Source organism: Chelonoidis abingdonii, chromosome 13, assembly GCF_003597395.2.
Source record: "Chelonoidis abingdonii isolate Lonesome George chromosome 13, CheloAbing_2.0, whole genome shotgun sequence".
NCBI lineage: Eukaryota > Metazoa > Chordata > Testudines > Testudinidae > Chelonoidis > Chelonoidis abingdonii.
The window spans coordinates 32,948,978-32,970,306 of record NC_133781.1 but is presented as its reverse complement, the minus strand read 5'-3'; the positions used below and the strand labels follow the sequence as shown (position 1 = coordinate 32,970,306).

The window sequence follows — 21,329 nt, the reverse complement described above, 5'->3', positions numbered from 1 at the left end:
CTCTACAATCCAACTTCTGCCCCTGGCATGCCACTGAAACTGCTCTTGCCAAAATCTCTAATGATTTCTTCCTAGACAAAGCTCAGAACTCTACTGCTCCATTCTCATCCTCCTTGATCTGTCAGCCACCTTTGATGCAGTCCATCATACTCTTCTTATTGAAATCTTGTCCGCTCTTGGCTTCTACAGCTCTGTTCTCTCCTGGCTTGCCTAGTACCTCTCTAATCACTCCTTTGGAGGATTCTCCTAATCCCTCCTTAACTTTCTGTGAGGGTTCCACAGGGCTCTGTCCTTGGTCCCCTTTTTGCCTTCCTCTGCGTCTTAGTCTGGGTAACCTCGTCCACAAAACAAATTAAACTACCGATCTACCTCATTACTCCATACTTGTCTCCTTCTGTCTAAACTAAAGTTTTGACCTGTCTCTCTGACATCTCCTCATGGATGTCTAGCTCACAGCTATCAGAGGGGTAGCCTTGTTCATCTGGATCTGTAAAAGCAGCAAAGAGTCCTGTGGCATCTTAGGGTACATCTACACTACAGGATTATTCCGATTTTACATAAACCGGTTTTATAAAACAGATTGTATAAAGTTGAGTGCACGCTGCCACACTAAGCACATTAATTCAGCGGTGTGTGTCCATGGTCCGAGGCTAGCATCGATTTCCAGAGCGTTGCACTGTGGGTAGCTATTCCATAGCTATCCCATAGTTCCCACAGTCTCCCCCGCCCCTTAGGATTCTGGGTTGAGAGCCCAGTGGCTGATGGGCAAAAATCATTGTCGCGGGTGGTTCTGGGTAAATGTCGTCACTCATTCCTTCCTCTGGGAAAGCAACGACAGACAATCATTTTGCGCCCTTTTTCCCTGGATTGCCCTGGCAGACGCCATAGCACGGCAACCATGGAGCCTGTTCAGCCTTTTTTTTTTTTTTTTTTTTTTTTTTAGCAGTCACTGTATGTGTATGGATGCCGTTGGACAGAGACGATACTCACGGCGCTACACAGCAAGCATTTCTTTGCTTTTTTGCATGATAGCAGAGACCGTTCACTCAGTCATTCTATACCGTCTGCTGCTGGTGTAAATTGGCAATAAGATGACAGTTCTGTACAGTCGCTGCTATCATGGGTGCCCCGGCTGGAAGATCGGCCAGGGGCGCAAAGGCAAACTGGGATGACTCGCCGCGAGTCAATCCGTCCTTTATGATTTCTAAAAATAGAGTCAAAAGCCTGCCTAGAATATGGGGAAGTGAGTGCTAAGAACAGTATATCAAGGAGAGCACGAGCTGCTGCCATGTCAGATCACACAGAAATGATGAGCCTACAACTGCCATTCACAAGGGGGTGGCCCTGCAACAACCCCAACCGTGCTTCCCTCGCGTCCCCCAACCTTCCTGGGCTACTGTGGCATTGTCCCCGAGCGCCATATTTGTGTCATGAAAGTTTATAAAGAATGCAGGAAATAAGAACAGTGACTTGTTAGTGAGATAAAATGAGGGGGAGGCCAAGCCTGCCCGTGCTATGAATCCAAGCAGGACATTAAAGCGTGTGGGGGAGAGGAGCCCAGCATGCCGCTGCTATTGACAGTCCAGGCAGTAAAGAATCTTTCTTTAACAGGAAAGGGAGGAGGCTGATGATGCTCAGCCCCGTTTGCTATGATTGAGGACGGTTACCCAGCGTTCGTACGCGTCACTGGGAATGCACCAGGAATCAATTCCCTATTTTTCACCGCAGTGCGCACCCTGCCGACCTCAACCTGAGGCAAGCAGGAGTACTCACGGGCTGATGGTGATGACGGATATCAGCTCATATTGCTGTCTGCCAACCAGGGAGAGGAGAAGAGCGGATACTGCTCTTCACTGCTGGCAGCATCATGTCCTACCACCAGCATTCAGTAGAACATAGGTGACATTGAAAAAGTCAAGGAAACGATTTTCTTTCCCTTTTCTTCACGTGGTGGGGGGAGGAGTAAATTGATGAGCTATACCCTGACCACGCTGGACATGTGTTTAAACCTACAGACACTTGGGAGCTGAGCCAAGAATGCAAATAGTTTTCGGAGACTGCTGTGGACTGTGGGATAGCTGGAGTCCTCAGTACCCCCTCCCTCCCTCCATGAGCGTCCATTTGATTCTTTGGCTTTCCGTTACGCTTGTCACACAGCACTGTGTAGCCTGGAGATTTTTTTCAGACGTTTTGGCATTTCGTCTTCTGTAACGGAGCTCTGATAGAACAGATTTGGCTCCCCATACAGCGATCAGATCCAGTATCTCCTGTACGGTCCATGCTGGAGCTCTTTTTGGATTTGGGACTGCGTTGCAACCCCTGCTGATCAGAGCTCCACACTGGGCAAACAGGAAATGTAATTCAAAAGTTCGCGGGGCTTTTCCTGTTTACCTGGCCACTGCATCCGAGTTCAGACTGCTGTCCAGCGCGGTCACAGTGATGCACTGTGGGATATCGCCCGGAGGCCAATACTGTTGATTTGCAGCCACACTAACCCTAATCCGATATGGTAATACTGATTTTAGCTCTACTCCTCTCGTTGGGGAGGAGTACAGAAACTGATTTAAAGAGCCCTTTATATCGATATAAAGGGCCTCATAGTGTGGACGGGTGCACAGTTAAATCGGTTTAACACTGCTAAAATCGGTTTAAACGTGTAGTGTAGACCAGGCCTTAGACTAACAGATGTATTGGAGCATGAGCTTTTGTGGGTGAATACCCACTTTGTCGGATGCATGACAGCTCGGTCTCAATGTGGCCAAAACAGAGGTCTTAATGGCCTCCCTCTCCTTTTTCAATCACTGTGGACACCACCACCATCTGGCCTGTCCCTTCCGGCCCATAATCTGGGTGTCCTCTTTGACTCAGCCCTCTTTCTGCTTTCTCACATCCAGACTGTTTCCAAATCTTGAAGCTTTCTATGTAACATCTAGGACGGGGTAGGCAACCTATGGCACACGTGCCAAAGACGGCACACAAGCTGATTTTCAGTGGCACTCACACTCCCCGGGTCCTGGCCACCGGTCCAGGGGGCTCTGCCTTTTAATATAATTTTAAATGAAGCTTCTTAAACATTTTGAAAACTTTATTCACTTTACATTCAACAATAGTTTAGTTATATATTATAGACTTATAGAGAGAGACCTTCTAAAAGACATTAAATTGTATTACCGGCACGTGAAACTTTTAAATTAGAGTGAATAAATGAAGACTCAGTACACCACTTCTGAAAGGGTGCTGACCCCTGATCTAGGATATGGTCTTTCCTACTGCAACATCCTTCTCTCTGACCTTGACACATGCAATTTTGCCCCGCGCATATCCATTCATAATGCTGCTACAAAGATTTGACCATGTCTGTTTGCATCCCCATGCTCTCATTCTCTGTTGCATCAAACATAAGCTGCTTGTCTTCATATTCAAGGCCATTCGTGGCCTAGCCCCCTTATCATTTCATTCATTATCGAGGAGTCATCTCCTGCCTCCAGTGGGTCAGGGATGCCAGCCAGCTTCTGTGACAGTTTAAATTTTCAGACAGACCTCTTTTGAGCTTTCTCTCACAATGCCCCTCACGCCTGAAGTCTTTTTCCTTGATGCCTAGCAAAAAATTGATGATGTTGATTGCTGACTAATGTGCTGAGGCCACTATGTATCATGCTGACTGTCCTTTTTTGATACTTCCCTGTCTGTAGTTTCTTGTGTTTATACTTACCAGTAAGTTGTAAACTGTCTGGGGCAGGGTTGGTCTCTCTGTTCTGTGTTTGCACAATGCCTAGCACAGTGTGGTCCTTGTCCTTGACTTGAGCTCCTAGGTACTGTGGTAATACAGATATTTAATAATAAAACTGACTTGCAAGGTTTTATGTCTGGAAATAATTAAAAATCTCTTGAGCATAATTCATTGGCGCATTGCCACTGGCTTTTCTCATAAAGCGCATGATACAATGCCTACTGAAGTGGGAATCCCAACTCCCTCATTACATGATCAATTAATTTGTCATAGGGTTTCCCAGGGAGGCAGTGGAAATTCCATTGCCTGTGGCATTTTACACTAGGCTGGAAAGTTGAAAATGTCCGGTTAGGAGCAATCCTGGTTTTTCTTTCAGGGGGGTGGACTTGATGAGTTAAGAAGTCAGTTCCATTTCTGTGGGTAAGATTTGTGCTTTGGTTACACAAATATAAGTCTGAAGTAACTTTACTGACCTCAGTGGAGTTACTGCTGATTTATACTCATGTAAATTAGATCTGAATATGTCCCTGTAATGGTGTTTGTGTGTTGGCCAGGCTTCATCAAAAACCCTGCAACTGAGAGAGCTGAGCTTTTTGTACGAGATTAATGTTCTCTTCATCTGCTGATCAAGTCCAGGATCCGCTGTAAAATAGGTATACTATGTACATGATTGCTTCCAGTTATTTGGAAAGTGTGGTTCTGTCTGGGCAACAAAATAAAGTGCCTGGAGAGATGAGAAACCCATTTGAATGGTTTTGCTCAAAAGCATCAATTTCACAATCAGTTTGCTTAGAGGTGTCAATTTTGTAAGAGTTTCTGAAATAGTTTGCAAAGGTGTGCAAAAAAGTCTGAATCAAAAGCCTTTCTGAGCTGTGTTCATACATATACCATCTCTCTGGCAATGAGGATATAATATCAGCAAGAACAGAATTCTGTTTTTTTTAATAGAGAACTTCTTGGATTTCAGTGTTTTTAAATAAGAAATTAACTTCAGGTGCAGTAACAATAGGCAAGTGAACAAAAATGACTTTTGCCATACTGGGCAAGTACTGGCACTATAACCATGGAAAAGGTGATCAAGAACCAACACTACTGGATGGGATCTTTGAAAGTGCCTAAGTGCCCTAGAAGCACAAATCCTATTGAGATTCAAGGTTTGGTTTTCAGCAGCCTTTGTGCTTCTAAGTCATTAGGTGTGGTGTCTTTTTTGGACAATCCCACCCATTGACCTTACAGGGTATTTGTCTATAGCTATTAGAGTTGTTTAAGTAGAGTTCATAGTCTTCAAGTACCTAACCTCCTGAGTCCCAGTCTATTCCCTTAATTTCAAGGCTGACGGTCCTTTCTGTCTATTTGAAGTTGTCTGGGAGTGTGGAGAAGCTCCTTCTCTAATTTCATGTTATTACTTCAGATCAGCCTGCCAGCTCCCTGTTTCTGGAGATGGGTTTTTAGCCCATCACCTAGATATTAATAGTGCATTGAAGGTTTTTAACATAAAAATTACACCTAAAACCTATGACTGTCAAATATAGAGTCTGATTCTTAAGTATGATCTGTGTAGAAATACTTCATTGATGCTCCATTCAAACACAGCAGTCGGCTTGCACAGATCACATTCTGTTTTAGGATCAGGGTCTTGGATTGTAAGCTGCTTGCGGTAGGAACCTTGTCTTCATCAGTTTGAACACCTCAAAATATGCTGATAGCATTCAATAAATAACTCTTCAAAAGGGAGGAGGTATTTTCCTACTGTTGCCATCCGCTGGTTGTGGCCTAGGAAGTAGAGATCATCAGAGCCTCTTAATGTCTGTTGGGCAGGGAGGGGGGGAATTTTTATGTATTTATGTTTTCTTCTCTTTGCAAATCCTGCTCTTATTTGCTTGAGAGGAGCAGTGCCCATTTATATTTATTTATTTATTTATTTATTTATTTTGTTCCTATGGACTCCATAAACCATTCCAATGTAGGGGAGGATCTAATTTCCTACTGTGTACGTTTGGGTACAGCCTCCTCCCTTCCCCAGCATGTTGGGACAACACAACCTGTTCTTTGCATGAATGTTTATCCAGCTAGTTGATCTGTGGATCTGACTTTTGTAAATTCCTTTTCCAGAGAGACATTAGGAGATGGAGGACGTGGTGATTGCAGGCATGGCTGGAAAGCTGCCAGAATCAGAGAACATGCAAGAGTTCTGGGAAAATTTATTCAATGGAGTGGACATGGTCACAGAAGATGATCGGAGGTGGAAGCCAGGTGAGCCCTGTGACTGTATGCACTTGGGGCCTTAGCTCTCCAGATAAGCTCAAGTCTTCAAGGAAAAGAGCCCTGATAAGTAGGAAAACCCTGCCAGAGCTTATGAGCTCACTTCTGATGTCCCTGAATGTTATGGTGTCTGTCTCCTGCTTTTATAAGGATCCAACCTATATCTGCTCTATTGCAGCCTGTATCATAGAGTGATAACCAAATAAACTCCATGGTGCTGCCTTACCGAAGAGAGTATTTTAGCCGTGCAGTTTCAACACTTGAGCACCAGCAAGGTGTCTAGCTGGTGTTAGCATCAGGCAACAATTAGACTGACACAGCTGTTTGCTGGGTATGGGATGAGATCTCTGTGGGACTTGGGAGTACCAAGATCACCTCAGTCTTTTGACTTTTATATCCTTGTTATTATGTTCTTGTCTGGTTGTCCATTGAAAACCACTTTTCTAACTGAATGGATATGTACTTGCCAGACACAACTGAAAGCTTGTGATCTGCAGATGTGGAAAGTGGCTTCTATGTTTCTATCTGGTGATAAATTGGCACTACTCGTGAGACTGTGTTGCAAAAGCTGCTTGTTTATTTGGCACAACTTGCCAGAACATGAGTTTGCTTAGCAAAGCCAGAAATAGCAGCAAATGGGATTTAGCATGGAGAGGCTTCATCAGGAACTTTACTCGTCCTAAAATTATAATTCTTAAAAGGGTGCTGAGGAGGTGAGTAAAGTAGACACCTTGTATCAGTCTGGTGCTGAAATGTAGAAATAGGACTTGACATTCAGAATAACTACAACTAGCATGTGATTCCTGATTACATCTTGTCATACAATGGTCTCTCACCTAGTATACACGTTTTATGTTGAAGTTGTCTTCAATTAAATGTTTTTTCTCTTCAGGACTTTATGGGCTGCCTAAGAGAAATGGGAAACTCAAGGACATCAGCAAATTTGATGCCTCTTTTTTTGGGGTTCACCCCAAACAAGCTCACACAATGGACCCTCAGCTCCGCTTAATGTTGGAAGCTTCTTATGAAGCCATTTTGGATGGAGGTAAGCAGCTGAACTACTGAATAGGTAGAACTGGATTTTAGTGTCTGTGTGAGATTTTGAGATGAGTCTTGTACCTGTCTAAGTAGAACTTTTGTACAGAGTTTGAGAATGCTAGGGCTTTGACAGTAGAGAGAAGAGACCTGAGAACTGGTACAAGTGATAACTTAGTTTTGAAGTATCTTCCCTGGGGTCAGATCTAGGAAATCTCTCTCTAAAATGGGTAAAAATGTCTGTCTGGGGTCCATGTGGAACAGCTCAGTGCTTCAGTAATTGAACTGCCATGTTCTCTTAATCTCAGTTTGCTGAACCCTCTGCATCCAGAAAGTTTTCCCATTACCATACCTCCATTATATTCTGCTGAAATGGAGATGTTCCAGTTTCCAGGGTGGGGAAGGGAAGGAGGAGTTAATATTAATCCTCATTAAAAGTTCCATAAGAATGGTGGAAGGTACAGTGATGTGTTTCTGGGTATCTACTCAGTCCAGAGAAAATATGTGGAACTGGATTCTACTTCCATAATTCTCTTACTCAGAAAATTAGTTCTCAAAAATTGATGCCTTCCCTTGTCCCATCTCTGCCAGTTTCTGGAACCTTTAGAAATTTTAATATCTATTCTTTTAAAAAAGCTTTTTATCTAAAATTGAATGGTTTTAGTGTTTTTAAAAATGAGACCCCCAGTGACAAAGCCAGAAACAGTCCTTGAGACACCAGAAACTTTCCACCTACAGCTCTTATTTATTTGTATTAACACGGTGCCTAGGAGCCCTAGTCATGGTCCAGGACCTCATTGTGCTAGGTGTTGTACAAACAACACAAAAAGATGGTACCTGTCCAGAGAGCTGACAAGACAACTGATGGATACAGACAGACTACAGGGGAACAATGAGACATTTACTGGTTATCATTATAGGCATTGGTCTCTGCAAACCAGCAGCCCAAATATTGCCAATTTACATTGTACATTTCACAAACGAGAGAATTATAAGGAGGACAATGAGTTAGTTTTGTGGGTGTTTACAGGTACCACCTCCCAAGCATGAGTGGCAGCATGAGATAAAGCATGAAGATGCCTGTTTGAAAATGTAACAAGTGGGTGATTGAGGCAGGCACCATAGGCCCAGCAGAATAGGAGATAGGACAGTGAAGGAGAAGAGTAGGAGAGGAGGTGAAAGAAGTCATCCGGTGCTCTGTCACTGCACCTCATTCCGCAGGACTTCTGGTTCTATGATATCAAAAGGTTTTATTTCTGTTTGTTAAGTCAGGACTTGAGGATTTTGCCCTGTATGTTCTGTGGCTCTCTAGAATACTTGCAGATGTCTTGTCTGTATTTTACAAGACATCTTCTTTTTTAAGGCCTGAAAGATAGATAGATAGATATCTATTTTTCCCCTTGCTAGTGGTTAGGTGTTCTTCTCCCTTTTAAAACAACTATACTTAAAATCCCCATACACTCTGGCCCTTTCCTTCCTCGCCTTTCAACCACATACATGTTTCAGCTCTTGTTCTCTGGGACTTACTTTTAGCCTCTTTAAAGTACGTCTTCATTGCAGAGCTAACCAGGGCTTTTTCTTGAGTTTTAGCCCTAGCCCCCTACCATCCACACACAAACATTTTTACTTGGGTTTATGTATGGTTTGAAACTGGGCTTGCTTAATTGCCTGGGGTGTATAGGTTAGCACCCTTGTTTCACTTAAACTTGGGCTTAACCTGCCCACTTTGCAGTGTGAACTCAGACTGCAATATGGGTTATAGAACTTGGGTTGTAATAGTCCTCCAAAGCCTTTCCGTAATTCCTGGGGGCTAGATGTTTCTGCCCTCCTATCTACTCCCTTCTCCTGCACAGGACTCTCTCACCAGTTTATATACACGTAGTGAGCATCTAAACCCCACGTTCCATGCTGTCTGCTCTATTTCTACACGACACTCAAACAGTACCTGACTGATTAGAGATGCCATCCCAGCTAGCTGCACTGAGGCTGACATCTGGTTCTGGTGGATCTCTGCTGTGAGATCAGTAAGATCCATGAGTTGGGGAAATGTACCTGAAATAATCACCATGTGAGAATATCTCAAAGAGGCTGGCAGAGGAGGGAATTAAGCAATTGGCAAATCAATGCAGAGAGAGAATTATGCTGTTATGTAATCATGGAATAGCTACAAAACCTCTGGTGATAAATATACCTAATCTTGCTAGTTTTTCCTTCAATTTGAGATCGTGCCTGGTGTATAATGTGCCTTCTGATGTCATCTCAGGAATTAATCCAGCTGCCCTGCGTGGCACAGACACAGGTGTGTGGATAGGTGTGAGTGGATCAGAAGCTGGTGAAGCACTTAGCCAAGACCCTGAACAGCTGCTAGGATACAGTATGACAGGCTGCCAGCGTGCAATGTTTGCCAACAGAATTTCCTACTTCTTTGACTTGAAAGGTAAGTGTTCAAGGGCTCCGTAATGTTGATTAGTAATAGCAGTTTGGCAATGGTAATAGTATAGCATCCGTTATGAGGTACATGAAGACACAGGAAGGGGCCATGTACAAACTGGAAGCAGTGAATGTGTTGTGACTGGGCAGCGAGGCTCAGCATGCAGACTTAGTGCTTGAGGTCTGGGCTGGGGTAGTTGGTAGTCTTCTGAGAAGAGGATGATGGTGGGAAGACCTGGAAAACAGGTTTGCTACTTTGGGAGTTTTTTGCTTGTTTACACAGTCACTTGGTGGAAAGCAATGTAGAAACTGGCCCACAGATGAGTGGTTGGAAGAAGACTCACAAAGGGAGCAGTTAGCTCTGTAGCTTAGGCAAAGTAAAAGAGGTGAGGAGGCCATCAGATAGGGGTGAGGGTGAAGCAGTAGGCAAGATCTGTACTGTGCACAGCCTTAAAGCAGGGCAGAGGCTGAGGAACTCTGGGTATGGAGGTGGTGGGCAGATTACAGGAGAGCAAGGCCAGGGAGGAGGAGACTGCAAGTGAGAGAAATAATCAGGCTAGGGACAAAGGATTTTAGTGGTGGGAATGGAAAAATGGATGAGTCCTTCCTGAGATGATGAAATGCCAGTGGCTTCTGTTACATAATGCTGTTCATAAACAAATTTGGAAAGGCACAGTTTTGCCAAACCAGGCTTTCCTGGGATCAGCAGGCAGGGAGGGTAACATTGTAAATGCGCTGGGATACTCTGACAACTTTTACCTATCACTTGATCAGCTTCTTTAAAGATCCTAAGCTCCAGTCCCGGGAGAGCAGACATGGAAGGTTCTGAGCAGCAATTGTAGGAAACAAACAGAACGAAATGATTGGCTTTGGTTTTTATTTTATTTTTTTCCCCAAGGACCAAGCATGGCCATTGATACAGCATGTTCCTCTAGCCTCATTGCTTTGGAAAATGCTTACAAGGCAATTCGTCATGGAGAGTGTAATGCAGCCCTTGTAGGAGGCGTCAACCTCTTATTGAAACCCAGCACTTCTGTTCAGTTCATGAAACTTGGCATGCTTAGTCCTGATGGTGCCTGCAAGTCCTTTGATGCTTCAGGTAAGGGATTAGGTCCAAATCACATTGTGCTCTGTGAGAGGCAGCCAATGTTGCTTCCTCCAGGGGAATCTATATTGAAACAGAGAAGTGGCTTCACTCTCGTCTGTCCTTGCTCATGTTATTTGTCACAAACACTGGAACTGCCAAGGGCTGCGCACTCAATAGGAACATAAAAAATTTATAAGGGTGGGGAAGGAAAACATGGTCCATTTCCCTACAATGGGGATGAGGGGTAGACAGGAATGTCATGCTAGAACATGTTCCAGGGCTTCATAGACCAAGAGAGAAACCCCTCTTTAAGTCTGATATTTAGCTGAACTTGTCTGTCATGCCTTTCAAAGGGACAATCATACTTTTAAGGCTCTTCAGGAATGACACTGTAGTGCATAGTACTTCACTGCTTAGACAGATGCAGGGCTGTCTGGATTTCTCTTCGCTTTTATTTCATTCTTCCTCTGCCCACAGGAAATGGATATTGCCGCTCCGAAGCTGTAGTGGTCATTCTCATGACCAAGAAATCCATGGCCAAACGGATTTATGCCACAATAGTCAATGCAGGAAGTAACACAGATGGTTTTAAGGAGCAAGGTGGGTCTCAAATCTCTGGGAGACCATGAAAGTCTCATGTTCTTTTCGGTGTTTATCCCAAGAACAGCGGGATTGTGGCTATTGCTAACTCTTCTGGAGCTTCCCTTTTTTGGGGGCTTGAGAGATCCATTTCTCCTGATTAGTGGAAAATTCTGACCCTTTCTTGTCATAAGTGAATCTAGTTAAGTGGTTAGCACTTTCTTCCATATGAAAGTAATGGGAGATGCTCAGCTGATCAGTTTTGCCCTCCCCAGGGGTATCCGAGTGATGTTACACTGGCTAAGTAAAAAATTATTGGCATTATGATGGGAAAGGAGAGGATACAAAAAAATCCTTTTCCTTCTCCCTGGGAGCTTCAGTTCCATGAGCACTGCTCAATCTAGTAGATTGTTGATGAGAAACCTAGGGTCTTTGCTATCAAAGTTTAAATCCTACAACTTCAGTTTCAGTCCAGCACCACCCTTCCTTTTCCCCTTCCTCTTACTGAGGGATTGACTTCTTGTTGCAGTTTTAGTGCTGGAAACGTGAGCATAAACCCTGAACGTATATTTGGATCTCCCTCAGAAACCTAGCAATCCTAATTAGTGAACAGATTGCTGAAGCTTTGCTCCCAGATGGGAATGGGTAATTGATAATGATTCTTGTTCCAGGTGTGACATTTCCCTCTGGGGAGGTGCAGCAGGCTTTGGTCAGCTCTCTATACAAAGAATCTGGGATCCAGCCTGAAGAAGTGGAGTATGTGGAAGCTCATGGTACAGGCACCAAGGTTAGCATAATTTCACCATTGTCTGTTAGCTCCCTGTAGCTGTTCCTCTTTCCCTCCATTTTAGCATCTTTCCTTTTCTTGCCTTTCAGTTTCCTCTCTCTCTCTTCTCCCCTCTTTCCCCCCCCCGCCCCAATTCTTTCCCATTTAACTGGAAGGAACTAGATTTCCCATTTCTAGCTATTACCTTCACAATTCTTGGTGTGTGGTTTTTTGTTTTGTTTGCTTGTTTTAAAGCTAGAGACTTTGGGATAGGGGCTCTTCTGCCAACTACTAGATGTTGTGCATGCTTAGTATAAAGCATAATTCTAACTTAATTTCTTTTTCTGTTAGGTTGGGGATCCTCAGGAAGTGAATGGCATTGCAAATATTTTCTGTCAATTAGAGCGAGAGCCATTGTTGATTGGCTCAACCAAGTCAAACATGGGTCACCCGGAACCTGCCTCTGGGCTTGCTGCATTAGCCAAGGTAATGTCATAGTTGAGATAATTTTATCTGTAGATATAGTGACTTGTGCACTGACCCATTGTGGAATTCATATCTGGTGATGAGAGGGGGACCTAGGAGGTTGTCTCATTAACCAGGCAGCCCATTCTGCTATTCCTTCTTGCCTCATTAGAAAGTATTCATAAAGGCTCCAAATGCTCTGCAACAAGCAGGATGTAAATTCGTAGACTAGACACTCGGGTCTATGTCTCTCTCTAGCCCTAAAGTCTGCAGACACTTAAATAACATTGAGAACAGAGGGTTCTTCGTTAAATGGCTAATTGTCATTACTGTATTTCTTGATGATTTTTGATATTCAGTTATTTTATGCATCACTATGAAAAGCTGTGGCATAACTTGATGAGGGTGAGTTTGGGGCACTTGATACCTAGGAGGGATGGGGAGGCAGCTTGGGTTGTTGGTGTTCAAGAAGTGGCTGGAGGTTTTTGTATTGGGTAGGAGATGCATCTTTTCCCGCTGTTCCCATAACATTTGTGGACAAGGGTTGAGACAATTTTGAGTGAGGGGTGGTGGGAGAGCAGATACAGGTTTGAACTCCGAGTTGGCTCAGAGGAAGCAGCTGGTCCACACCTGCTCCATTATCTGCTGCTATATAGTACAGTATATGCAACATCGTGGATGAATGTCTGCTAAACTGCTCAGCAGAGTGCTAGCTAATAGTGTTGACAGTTAGACTTGAAGCCTAGTGATGACAGTTTAACATGGCCAGCAGCACAGTTTCTCAGCCTGAAACAATAATTGTAAGGCAAATATTGTGGTGGTTATGGTCAGGTCGTGCTGGGAGGATTTTCTTTGTTGCCATGATATCTAGGAACCGCAGTCTTGTCTTCTAGATGAAAACTTGCATTCTTGAGCTCTATTCTGAGGCATTGGATGAATTCTGCAGTAAATGAAGTGTCCACAGAATCATGGAAAACATGGGACCCTGTCCCTGCTACATTGTACTCAAGGCCTGCAAATAGTTTAGATATCCTGGTTATGCTATGGTCTCTGTTTTTACCAGAGTGGATTTTGAACTCCTGGCACACCAAGATACTACTACTTGTGAGGTGGAGCAGAATGTGGACTTGGTGTTGATCTGAGAGCCCTGATTTCCTTGTGAGGGTCTCTGTGCCAAGTGCACTATCTGTCTCAGGCTCTGTGTCAGTTCCATTGCATGATGCTTCAGCCTCTGACAGTGGCTCCATAGAAGTCTTTGGATTTCTCCTGTGGGACTGAGCTGGGCTCCCCCGGGCTCCCCACTAATGTTGATCAGAGCTGACAGCTCCAACCTAAGAGCCCTTAGTGCTGGGCTCACTGTGTCTGTAATGGAGCTCAAGGCGTACTCCAAGGATTCTCTGATGTGAGAACCTCCCATACTGACCAGACCTTCAGTACTTAGGCCAGCAGGTAAGTCTGTATCCTGCTGGTAGGGATTTCTGCCACCACTACCCTTTTGCAGCTTGTGCTTAGTGGGAATATTGTTGGTTAATATTAGTTCTGTGGTAGAATCTGGAGGCCTTGTTGTGCTAGACACAGGGTACGTCTACACTGCACGATTATTTCGAATTAGCTTAAACCGATATTACAAAACAGATCTAATAAAATCGGTTTAGCGCGTCCACAGTGGGATCCCGAAATCGATTGTTTGCGTCCATGGTCCAAAGCTACCATCGATTTCAGGAGCGGTGCACTGTGGGTAGCTGTTCCTCAGCTATCCCATAGTTCCCACTTCCGTGTTGAGAGCACAGTGCCTGATGGGGCAGAAAACACTGCCCCGGGTGGTGCTGGGTACAGCCTCACCCCTCCCTTTGTGAAGGCAGCAGACAACCCTTTGGCGCCTTTTTCGCGGAGTGCATTGAGCAAACGCCATAGCACAGCAATCTTTCCCTTTTTTTTTTCACGTGGTGGTGGGGGGAAATAAACTGAGGAGCTGTTCCCTGAACCACGCCAGACACTGTGTTTGAACCTACAGACATTGGGAGCTCAGCCAAGAATGCAAATAATTTTCAGAGACTGCTGTGGACTGTGGGATAGCTGGAGTCCTCAGTACCCCCTCCCTCCCTTCATGAGCGTCCATTTGAGTCTCTGGCTTCCCGTTACGCTTGTCACACAGCGCTGTGTATCCTGCAGTTTTTTATTCAAACGCTTTGGCATTTCGTGTTCTGTAACGGAGCTGGATACAACAGATTTGTCTCCCCATACAGCGATCAGACCTAGTATCTCCCGTACGGTCTATGCTGGAGCTCTTTTTCGATTTCAAACTGCATCGCCAGCCGTGCTGATCAGAGCTCCACGCTGGGCAAGCAGGAAATGTAATTCAAAAGTTCGCGGGGCTTTTCCTGTTTACCTGCCCGCTGCATCCGAGTTCAGATTGCTGTCCAGAGCGGTCAGTGCTGCACTCTGGGATGCCGCCCGGAGGCCAATAACGTCGATTTCCGTCCACATGAACCCTAATCCGAGTTATCACTATCGAATTTAGCGCTACTCCTCTCGTTTGGGAGGAGTTCCGAAATTGATTTAAGGAGCCGTTTAACTCGATATTAATGACGACGTCGTGTGAACGGATACAGCGTTAAATCGGTATATCAGCCATTAAACCGATTTAAAGTCGCAGTGTAGACCTGGCCACAGAGACGGTCCCTACCCCCAAGATCTTGCAGTCTAATTAAAGATGTAACATGTGGCTATAGTGAACAATTGGAAGGGACATCCCATGGCAATGACCCATTCACATTTCTTTATGTGGATGAGCTGTAATGACCACCCACCTCTTCCAGGAGAATTATATCTGACAAATAAAATAGGACATAGACGTTTGTAAGTAATTCTACTCCATGCCATCCCCAGCCTCCTTCCCATCCAGTAAAAACCCTTTGTAAGGGATTATTCCTAGCAACCTCCCCTCCCCCAGCCCCATGAGCTCCCCCTTCTAGGGAGCTGAATCTAGTGCTCATTAAGTTGGTAGCATGCATCTCCCAAAGGTTCAGTTGAAATAGAAACATCATTTGGCCATCAACACTGCTTTCCTAGTGGTGAAAAGTCAGAGATAAAAGCCACAATATCTTACTTCTAAACCACCACTTTCGCTGTGCCCACATGGATAAAGTAGTTCTATGCTCATGGTTTATATTCTTAACTAAATGGCTTCAAATTCCATCTTACCCAGTTCAGCATGTCAATCTTCACTAAACCACCTCCTGTGGCAGCAGAATCTAGGCTGAGTAGTTCAGTTACCAGAGTGTTTAACTAACTGCTATCCAGGAAAGACAAAACCCCACTTAGTTTGTCTCTGGGGGAGCCTAGTGGGTGCATTCTCTAAGCATTTCTAAATGCTTCAGATATGTTTGAGTATGGCCTTGCAGGTATATCGGCATCTGGGATAAAACACTAGACCAGATCCACAGCAGCCTTCTCAGCTTGTACAGGGAATGTTTCCATCAGTGAGGCTTATGGGGCTGTTACCTGGGGTGGAACCCAGAAGGCTTTGCAGTCTTGTTTTCTTGACTTGGCTTCCAGGGCTGATACCCAATTCAGGAGAATAATCCCATAATCACTGACTGTCTCATCAGAGCCACCTGCCTTGGGGGTTGTTTCTGAACAACGGGGGAATGTTGGTTGGGGCTGAGGACACTGCAGCAATACCAATAACTGATGTGGTTTTTGAGGCTGCAGCTGCTTGTATAATTTCTGGCCTGAACTGCCTATGCCACAGGGGAACATGTGCATAGCCTCAATGCCTGTTGCTTCCCCAGAGGCTCCCGTCTTGGGTGGAGTGCATACATAACCATGAGTTGGGAGTCGTTTTTGCTTTCAGTCTGTTTGAAACAGGTAGATTACTTCATAACTTTTCTTTCATGCTGGCCTTGTACCTAGATTGGAAAAACATGCAGAGCACGACTGAGACTCCTTTAGCTAGATCTGTCAGTTTGGGAATAGCTTTCTCAAACAGCAGAAAAAAGATAGAAATGGGAGATTTGGTGATGGTAAAGAAGAGGGTGGGGAGACACCATAGGAGGAAGGAAAAAAAATGAGCTGGGCAGTGCAGATTTTGTGGAGAGATGGGAGAGAATGGGGGATGATATTCAGTGTCAAGTAAGACAGTGCAGTCTACTGGGTAGAGTGTGGGCAGAGCAATGACTTCAGAATTCTCAGACTAGCTCTGCTAGTGACTTCCTGGGTGGCCTTGATTTATCTAAGCTACTTAAACCCTCTGTGCCTTAGTTTCACCATCTGTAACCTGGGAACAATAATACTTATTTACCTTTTGTGAACTGTTCTTTAAAATCCAGTATAGTGACAGAAGGAGTCATTTTAAGTGCAAATGCTAAACTGTTTGTAGAACAAAACTAACAAGGTGTCTGTTAAAACAAAATAAAATCTAAGCCATAATTGTTCTGTTCTGCGCTTTCTCTCTCCAGGTGATTCTCTCTCTGGAACATGGGCTGTGGGCTCCAAACATTCATTACAACACCCCAAATCCAGAAATTCCAGCCTTACAAGATGGTCGTATCCAGGTGGTTGCTAAACCAACCCCAGTAAAAGGTGGCCTTGTCAGTATCAATTCTTTTGGCTTTGGAGGTTCTAATGTCCATGTCATTCTGAGACCAAATAAGAAGTTCTGCCCTCTGGAGACGCACAATTTGCCACGACTGGTCCAAGTTTGTGGCAGGACACAGGAAGCAGTGGAAATGCTAATAGAGCAAAGCAGAAGACTGAGGGAGTACAGCTCATTTGTGAGTCTGCTCAATGATATCTCTGGGATCCCTATTTCATCCATGCCCTACAGGGGCTACACCTTAATTGGCAGTCAGAGTGACATAAAGGAGGTTCAGCATATTCAAACATCTGGGAGGCCACTCTGGTATATCTGCTCAGGTAATTCCACCTTAAGGGGGATCAGACTAACAATCTGTTCTGTATCTTTGGAATCTTGAGACTGTTTGTTGATTCTATGCTCTGTTCATTGTTCTGCTTAGTTTTGTGGTATGTGCGCTAGTTAAGAGGCTTTTTTTCAGGATCTCCTGTTTACTGCATTGATAATGTGGACTATCTGTAAATAATCCTCCATCTAATACAATTTCCCTTCTCCTGGTAACAAATCCTAGGAGTCTGAAAAACAGTGTATCATGTTCACTGTAGAGATTTGAGGTCTGCAAGATGTTCTCCTAGACTGAATTCTTCTTACATCTTTCCATTGCTAGAGGAAATGCTCAGCTCTCTCTCCCCCATGAGCAAAGCTTATAGTCTCTTCTCATCTCACAGGCATGGGAACACAGTGGAAGGGGATGGGCCTTAGCCTGATGAAGCTTGAGCTGTTCCAACAGTCCATCTTACGCTCCGATGAGGCTCTGAAGGACACGGGACTGAAGGTATCTGACCTGCTCCTGAATGCAGATGAGAACACGTTTGAAGATGCTGTCCATGCATTTGTTGGCCTTGCTGCTATTCAGGTAAGGGTGAAAGCTGAGGCTCTTTCCCAGTTTTGTTCCAAGTGTATCTGCTTGGTCACTAATATTGCCTGTCATTCAGCTCATGATCCTTCTAATAGTCTTGTGTAAGCTGCTAAGGAGCACGCCTGATGTGGCAGCCAGGTTTGAGTGTGCCTTTGGCATTGTTAGGAATTGTATATATCTGCTGTGCTTACACAGACAGTCTTAGGGCTGAGCGCACAGTGGCAGAGGTGTGACGTTAGTAATACTGTTTTTTCCTCAGATTGCACAGATCGACATTCTGAAGGCCATGGATCTGCAGCCTGATGGAATTGTTGGTCACTCAGTAGGAGAACTGGCCTGTGGCTATGCAGATAACTCCTTAAGTCATGAAGAGGCCATTCTTGCTGCCTATTGGAGGGGGCGGTGCATCAAAGAAGCCAAACTACCCCCAGGAGGAATGGCTGCTGTTGGTAGGTATAGGAGTATATCCTTTCCTAGGTGGATAATATACCTGTGGGTGCATGGGCGCATGCACGTATGCGCGCTCTCTCCTGTCTTTTGTTAATTGTAATAAACAGATTCCATGAGAGGCAGTAAACTCGGCTATTTGACATGGTAGTGGGGAAAGTGGGTGGAGAGAGACATTTTTGTTTTAAGTTGTTCAATTTTCAAAAAAAATCACCAATACATCTAAACTCTTACAGGTCATAATTTGACAACTTGTTCATCTTTCTGGTTACACATCAAGGGAAAATTAAAAACTAATGAACAAAAAGGCTAGAAAATACCAGAAGTACTATAATACAAATCACTGATAACCCTTCACTTGCAGTACTCTCTGGTTCTTGTCACCGTCTCTCAAGAGCAGAAATAGGGAGGGTTTTGAGATGGATGACAAATGATTAGAAGTCTGGAAGAATTGGTTTGTGGGATGTTTTGGTATGATGGAGTGAAAAGGTTAGGACAATCTACTTTAGAGAGGATGCAAAAAAATGGACAGGTAGCTTTTTTGTTACGTTTAAAGAACCAAAACAGTTCTCCTATAGAAGGTAAATTGGGCCCTCAGTTTCACATAATACAAGTACAAGAAGACATTCTATGAAATCGAAAGGTAACAAATTTAAAAAAATAAAAATAAATACACTGACACAACACATAATTGGCCTGTGGAACTTACTACCACAAGACCTCATGGAGACCAAGAACTTAGTAGGATTTTAAAAAGTAAACCCTTTTTTTAAAATCTGGATAATGAGTTAATTTTATCCTATGGGATAAAATTATCTTACCTATTCCAGGGCATAAGCCAAACTTAACTGATTTTGGGTGGGGGCTAGGAAGAAACTTCCTCTATAGGCATGTTGTTCCATAACTGGCCAGTCCTCAGGCCACTATCAGACTTGATACTGGACTACGTAGACCCTGATCTGGTCTGGCAACTTCTCTATTGGCTACAAGTAAAGCTTTTGTTCTTTCATGTCCTGCTTATTTGATAACCATGAATGTTCAAGTTAGAAAGGAGCCAAAAGTTACAGATTAGGGCAGCTGTGTTGGGGGCTGAAGCATTTATACATCACTTGCTACAGGCATAATTCTAGTATTTCACTTACTATATTTCCACTGGGAACCAACTCACTGAACATTGTCTTTACCTTGCTAGAGAGTACATAAGTCATTTACTTATCACTGATAATTTCTGGTAGTCACTGCATATAACAGGTCACATCTTTCATAATCAGAATTTGAGCTCATGTTTTGTCCATTGCCTCTTATCCATGTGATAGATCCAGGCCAAATTCTACTCTCACAAGACTAGCTTAAATCCATAGTAACTTTCGATTTTCAACGGTGATACCCTAATTTCACAAAAACCGTAAACAAGTGCAGAAATTTGACCATTCTCTCCAGATTTAAGAATGGCATTCCTTGCTAAGGACAAGGTAAACTGTTAGAAGATTTTCTTTTTAATAGGTTTTTCAAATAGTGTAAGTGTGTGTGTGTGTGTGTGTGTGTGTGTGTGTCTAAATCCTGATGTTTACATGAAAAGTACATATTAGAACTGTCATTTCCCTATCATGGGGATGAAATTTTGATCCCTCTGTCTGTAATCTCAAAGCATGTAGCTGGTGGAATCTAGTGGGTTTTACATAAGCAATACAGAGTGCTGTCTGACTTGATTCTTCATGGAGAGGGATATAATGGAGTTCAAGAACTTCATCCCAAAATTTAGAGATTGATTTCTTCATGGAAGTCAGTTCTGCTACCTCCCATGGGCACAGATACTTCAGTGATGGTGAGCATTATAAAACCCTAAAATTGGTCCTGACAATACTGTAGGATTATCCGTCCCCCAAAATCTTGAATCCAGCACGGTATCAGCTGCTAAAATCCCTACCATCAGGAGTTCCGGGCTTAGCCTGGCTACATAAGCTGCTGCATAACTTTTTTTTTCCTGGGAACATTTGCATCATCTTGAGCGTTTTTCCTCTGCAGGTCTGACATGGGAGGAGTGTAAGCGTCATTGTCCTCCTGGCGTGGTACCTGCCTGTCACAACTCTGAAGACACTGTTACTGTTTCAGGGCCTCAGGTGAGCAAACATATGGAAACCAGCCTTCATAAGAGACCTTACCTTCCAAGGCTGCAAACTGGGGCTCCATCTGGTGTGTCTGCCATTACTGGAATTACACCATGTGCCCCAGAAGTGAAAGAAGGGCAGTCAGGTTAAATTAAAGTAGTGGGAGGGAACTTACTTCTTGCATCTGAATTTAAACACTTAAGTGCCACTTGATGGGAATCAGTTGTTGCTTCTTGCAGACTAGGAACAAAAACATGTGCTCCATATTTCAGTAGTGTTATATTCACAGGGATGTTGCATCACCTTCACATGAGGAATATGAGGGGACTGCAGTGATACCTCTTCATGGGAGCACAGGGCCTCATCAAATGGGTAATGGCAGAGGAAAGCTGGATGCCCAAACTCCATGAAATAATAATTCTTGCTCAATTCTATCCCATTTTCTAGGATGCTGTGAACAAGTTTGTAGCCAAACTGAAAAAGGAAGGAGTGTTTGCAAAGGAGGTGCGCAGCGCTGGGGTTGCCTTTCATTCGCATTACATGGCATCTATTGCACCAGTTCTACTTAGTGCCCTGCAGAAGGTAATGTCACTGAGTGATGGCTTATGCTGAGGGGCTTGTGCGTAAAGGGAGCCATGACTAGCATCCTACATGCTGGGGGGGAGAGGGGCTTAAAGGAGATCCTCATTATGTGCAGGAGGGCTGCATGCGGTAACAGTTGCTGGCTTTCTGTGGAACAGGCAGTTGGAAGCACTTGGACATCCAGCAAGAGGAAGCCTGAGCTCAAGCTGAGAAGTGGCTCATACAAACCTCTGGGGCTTGGCTTTTTTAGTGGGTTGGGGTTTTTTGTTTTTTGTCTTGTTTGAGGGTGGGGTGGGAGTGGTAGTATCTTGTCCTTTCATGCCCTTTGACATCTATATTTTGT

The 21,329-nt window shown here is 44.1% G+C and overlaps 1 protein-coding gene across 1 annotated transcript in view; it reads left to right on the top strand.

Moving 5' to 3' along the window:
* Window positions 1–21,329, top strand: part of FASN (fatty acid synthase) — a 79,445-nt gene that overhangs the window by 5,783 nt on the left and 52,333 nt on the right. The window contains exons 2-13 of the mRNA XM_032764509.2: window positions 5,843–5,983; window positions 6,885–7,037; window positions 9,291–9,464; window positions 10,356–10,556; window positions 11,022–11,144; window positions 11,795–11,910; window positions 12,241–12,375; window positions 16,815–17,271; window positions 17,659–17,846; window positions 18,109–18,298; window positions 20,322–20,416; window positions 20,852–20,986. Of these exons, the coding sequence (XP_032620400.1) occupies window positions 5,857–5,983; window positions 6,885–7,037; window positions 9,291–9,464; window positions 10,356–10,556; window positions 11,022–11,144; window positions 11,795–11,910; window positions 12,241–12,375; window positions 16,815–17,271; window positions 17,659–17,846; window positions 18,109–18,298; window positions 20,322–20,416; window positions 20,852–20,986 (2,094 nt within the window). The 5' untranslated portion in view covers window positions 5,843–5,856. The remainder of the gene's footprint in view (window positions 1–5,842; window positions 5,984–6,884; window positions 7,038–9,290; window positions 9,465–10,355; window positions 10,557–11,021; window positions 11,145–11,794; window positions 11,911–12,240; window positions 12,376–16,814; window positions 17,272–17,658; window positions 17,847–18,108; window positions 18,299–20,321; window positions 20,417–20,851; window positions 20,987–21,329) is intronic.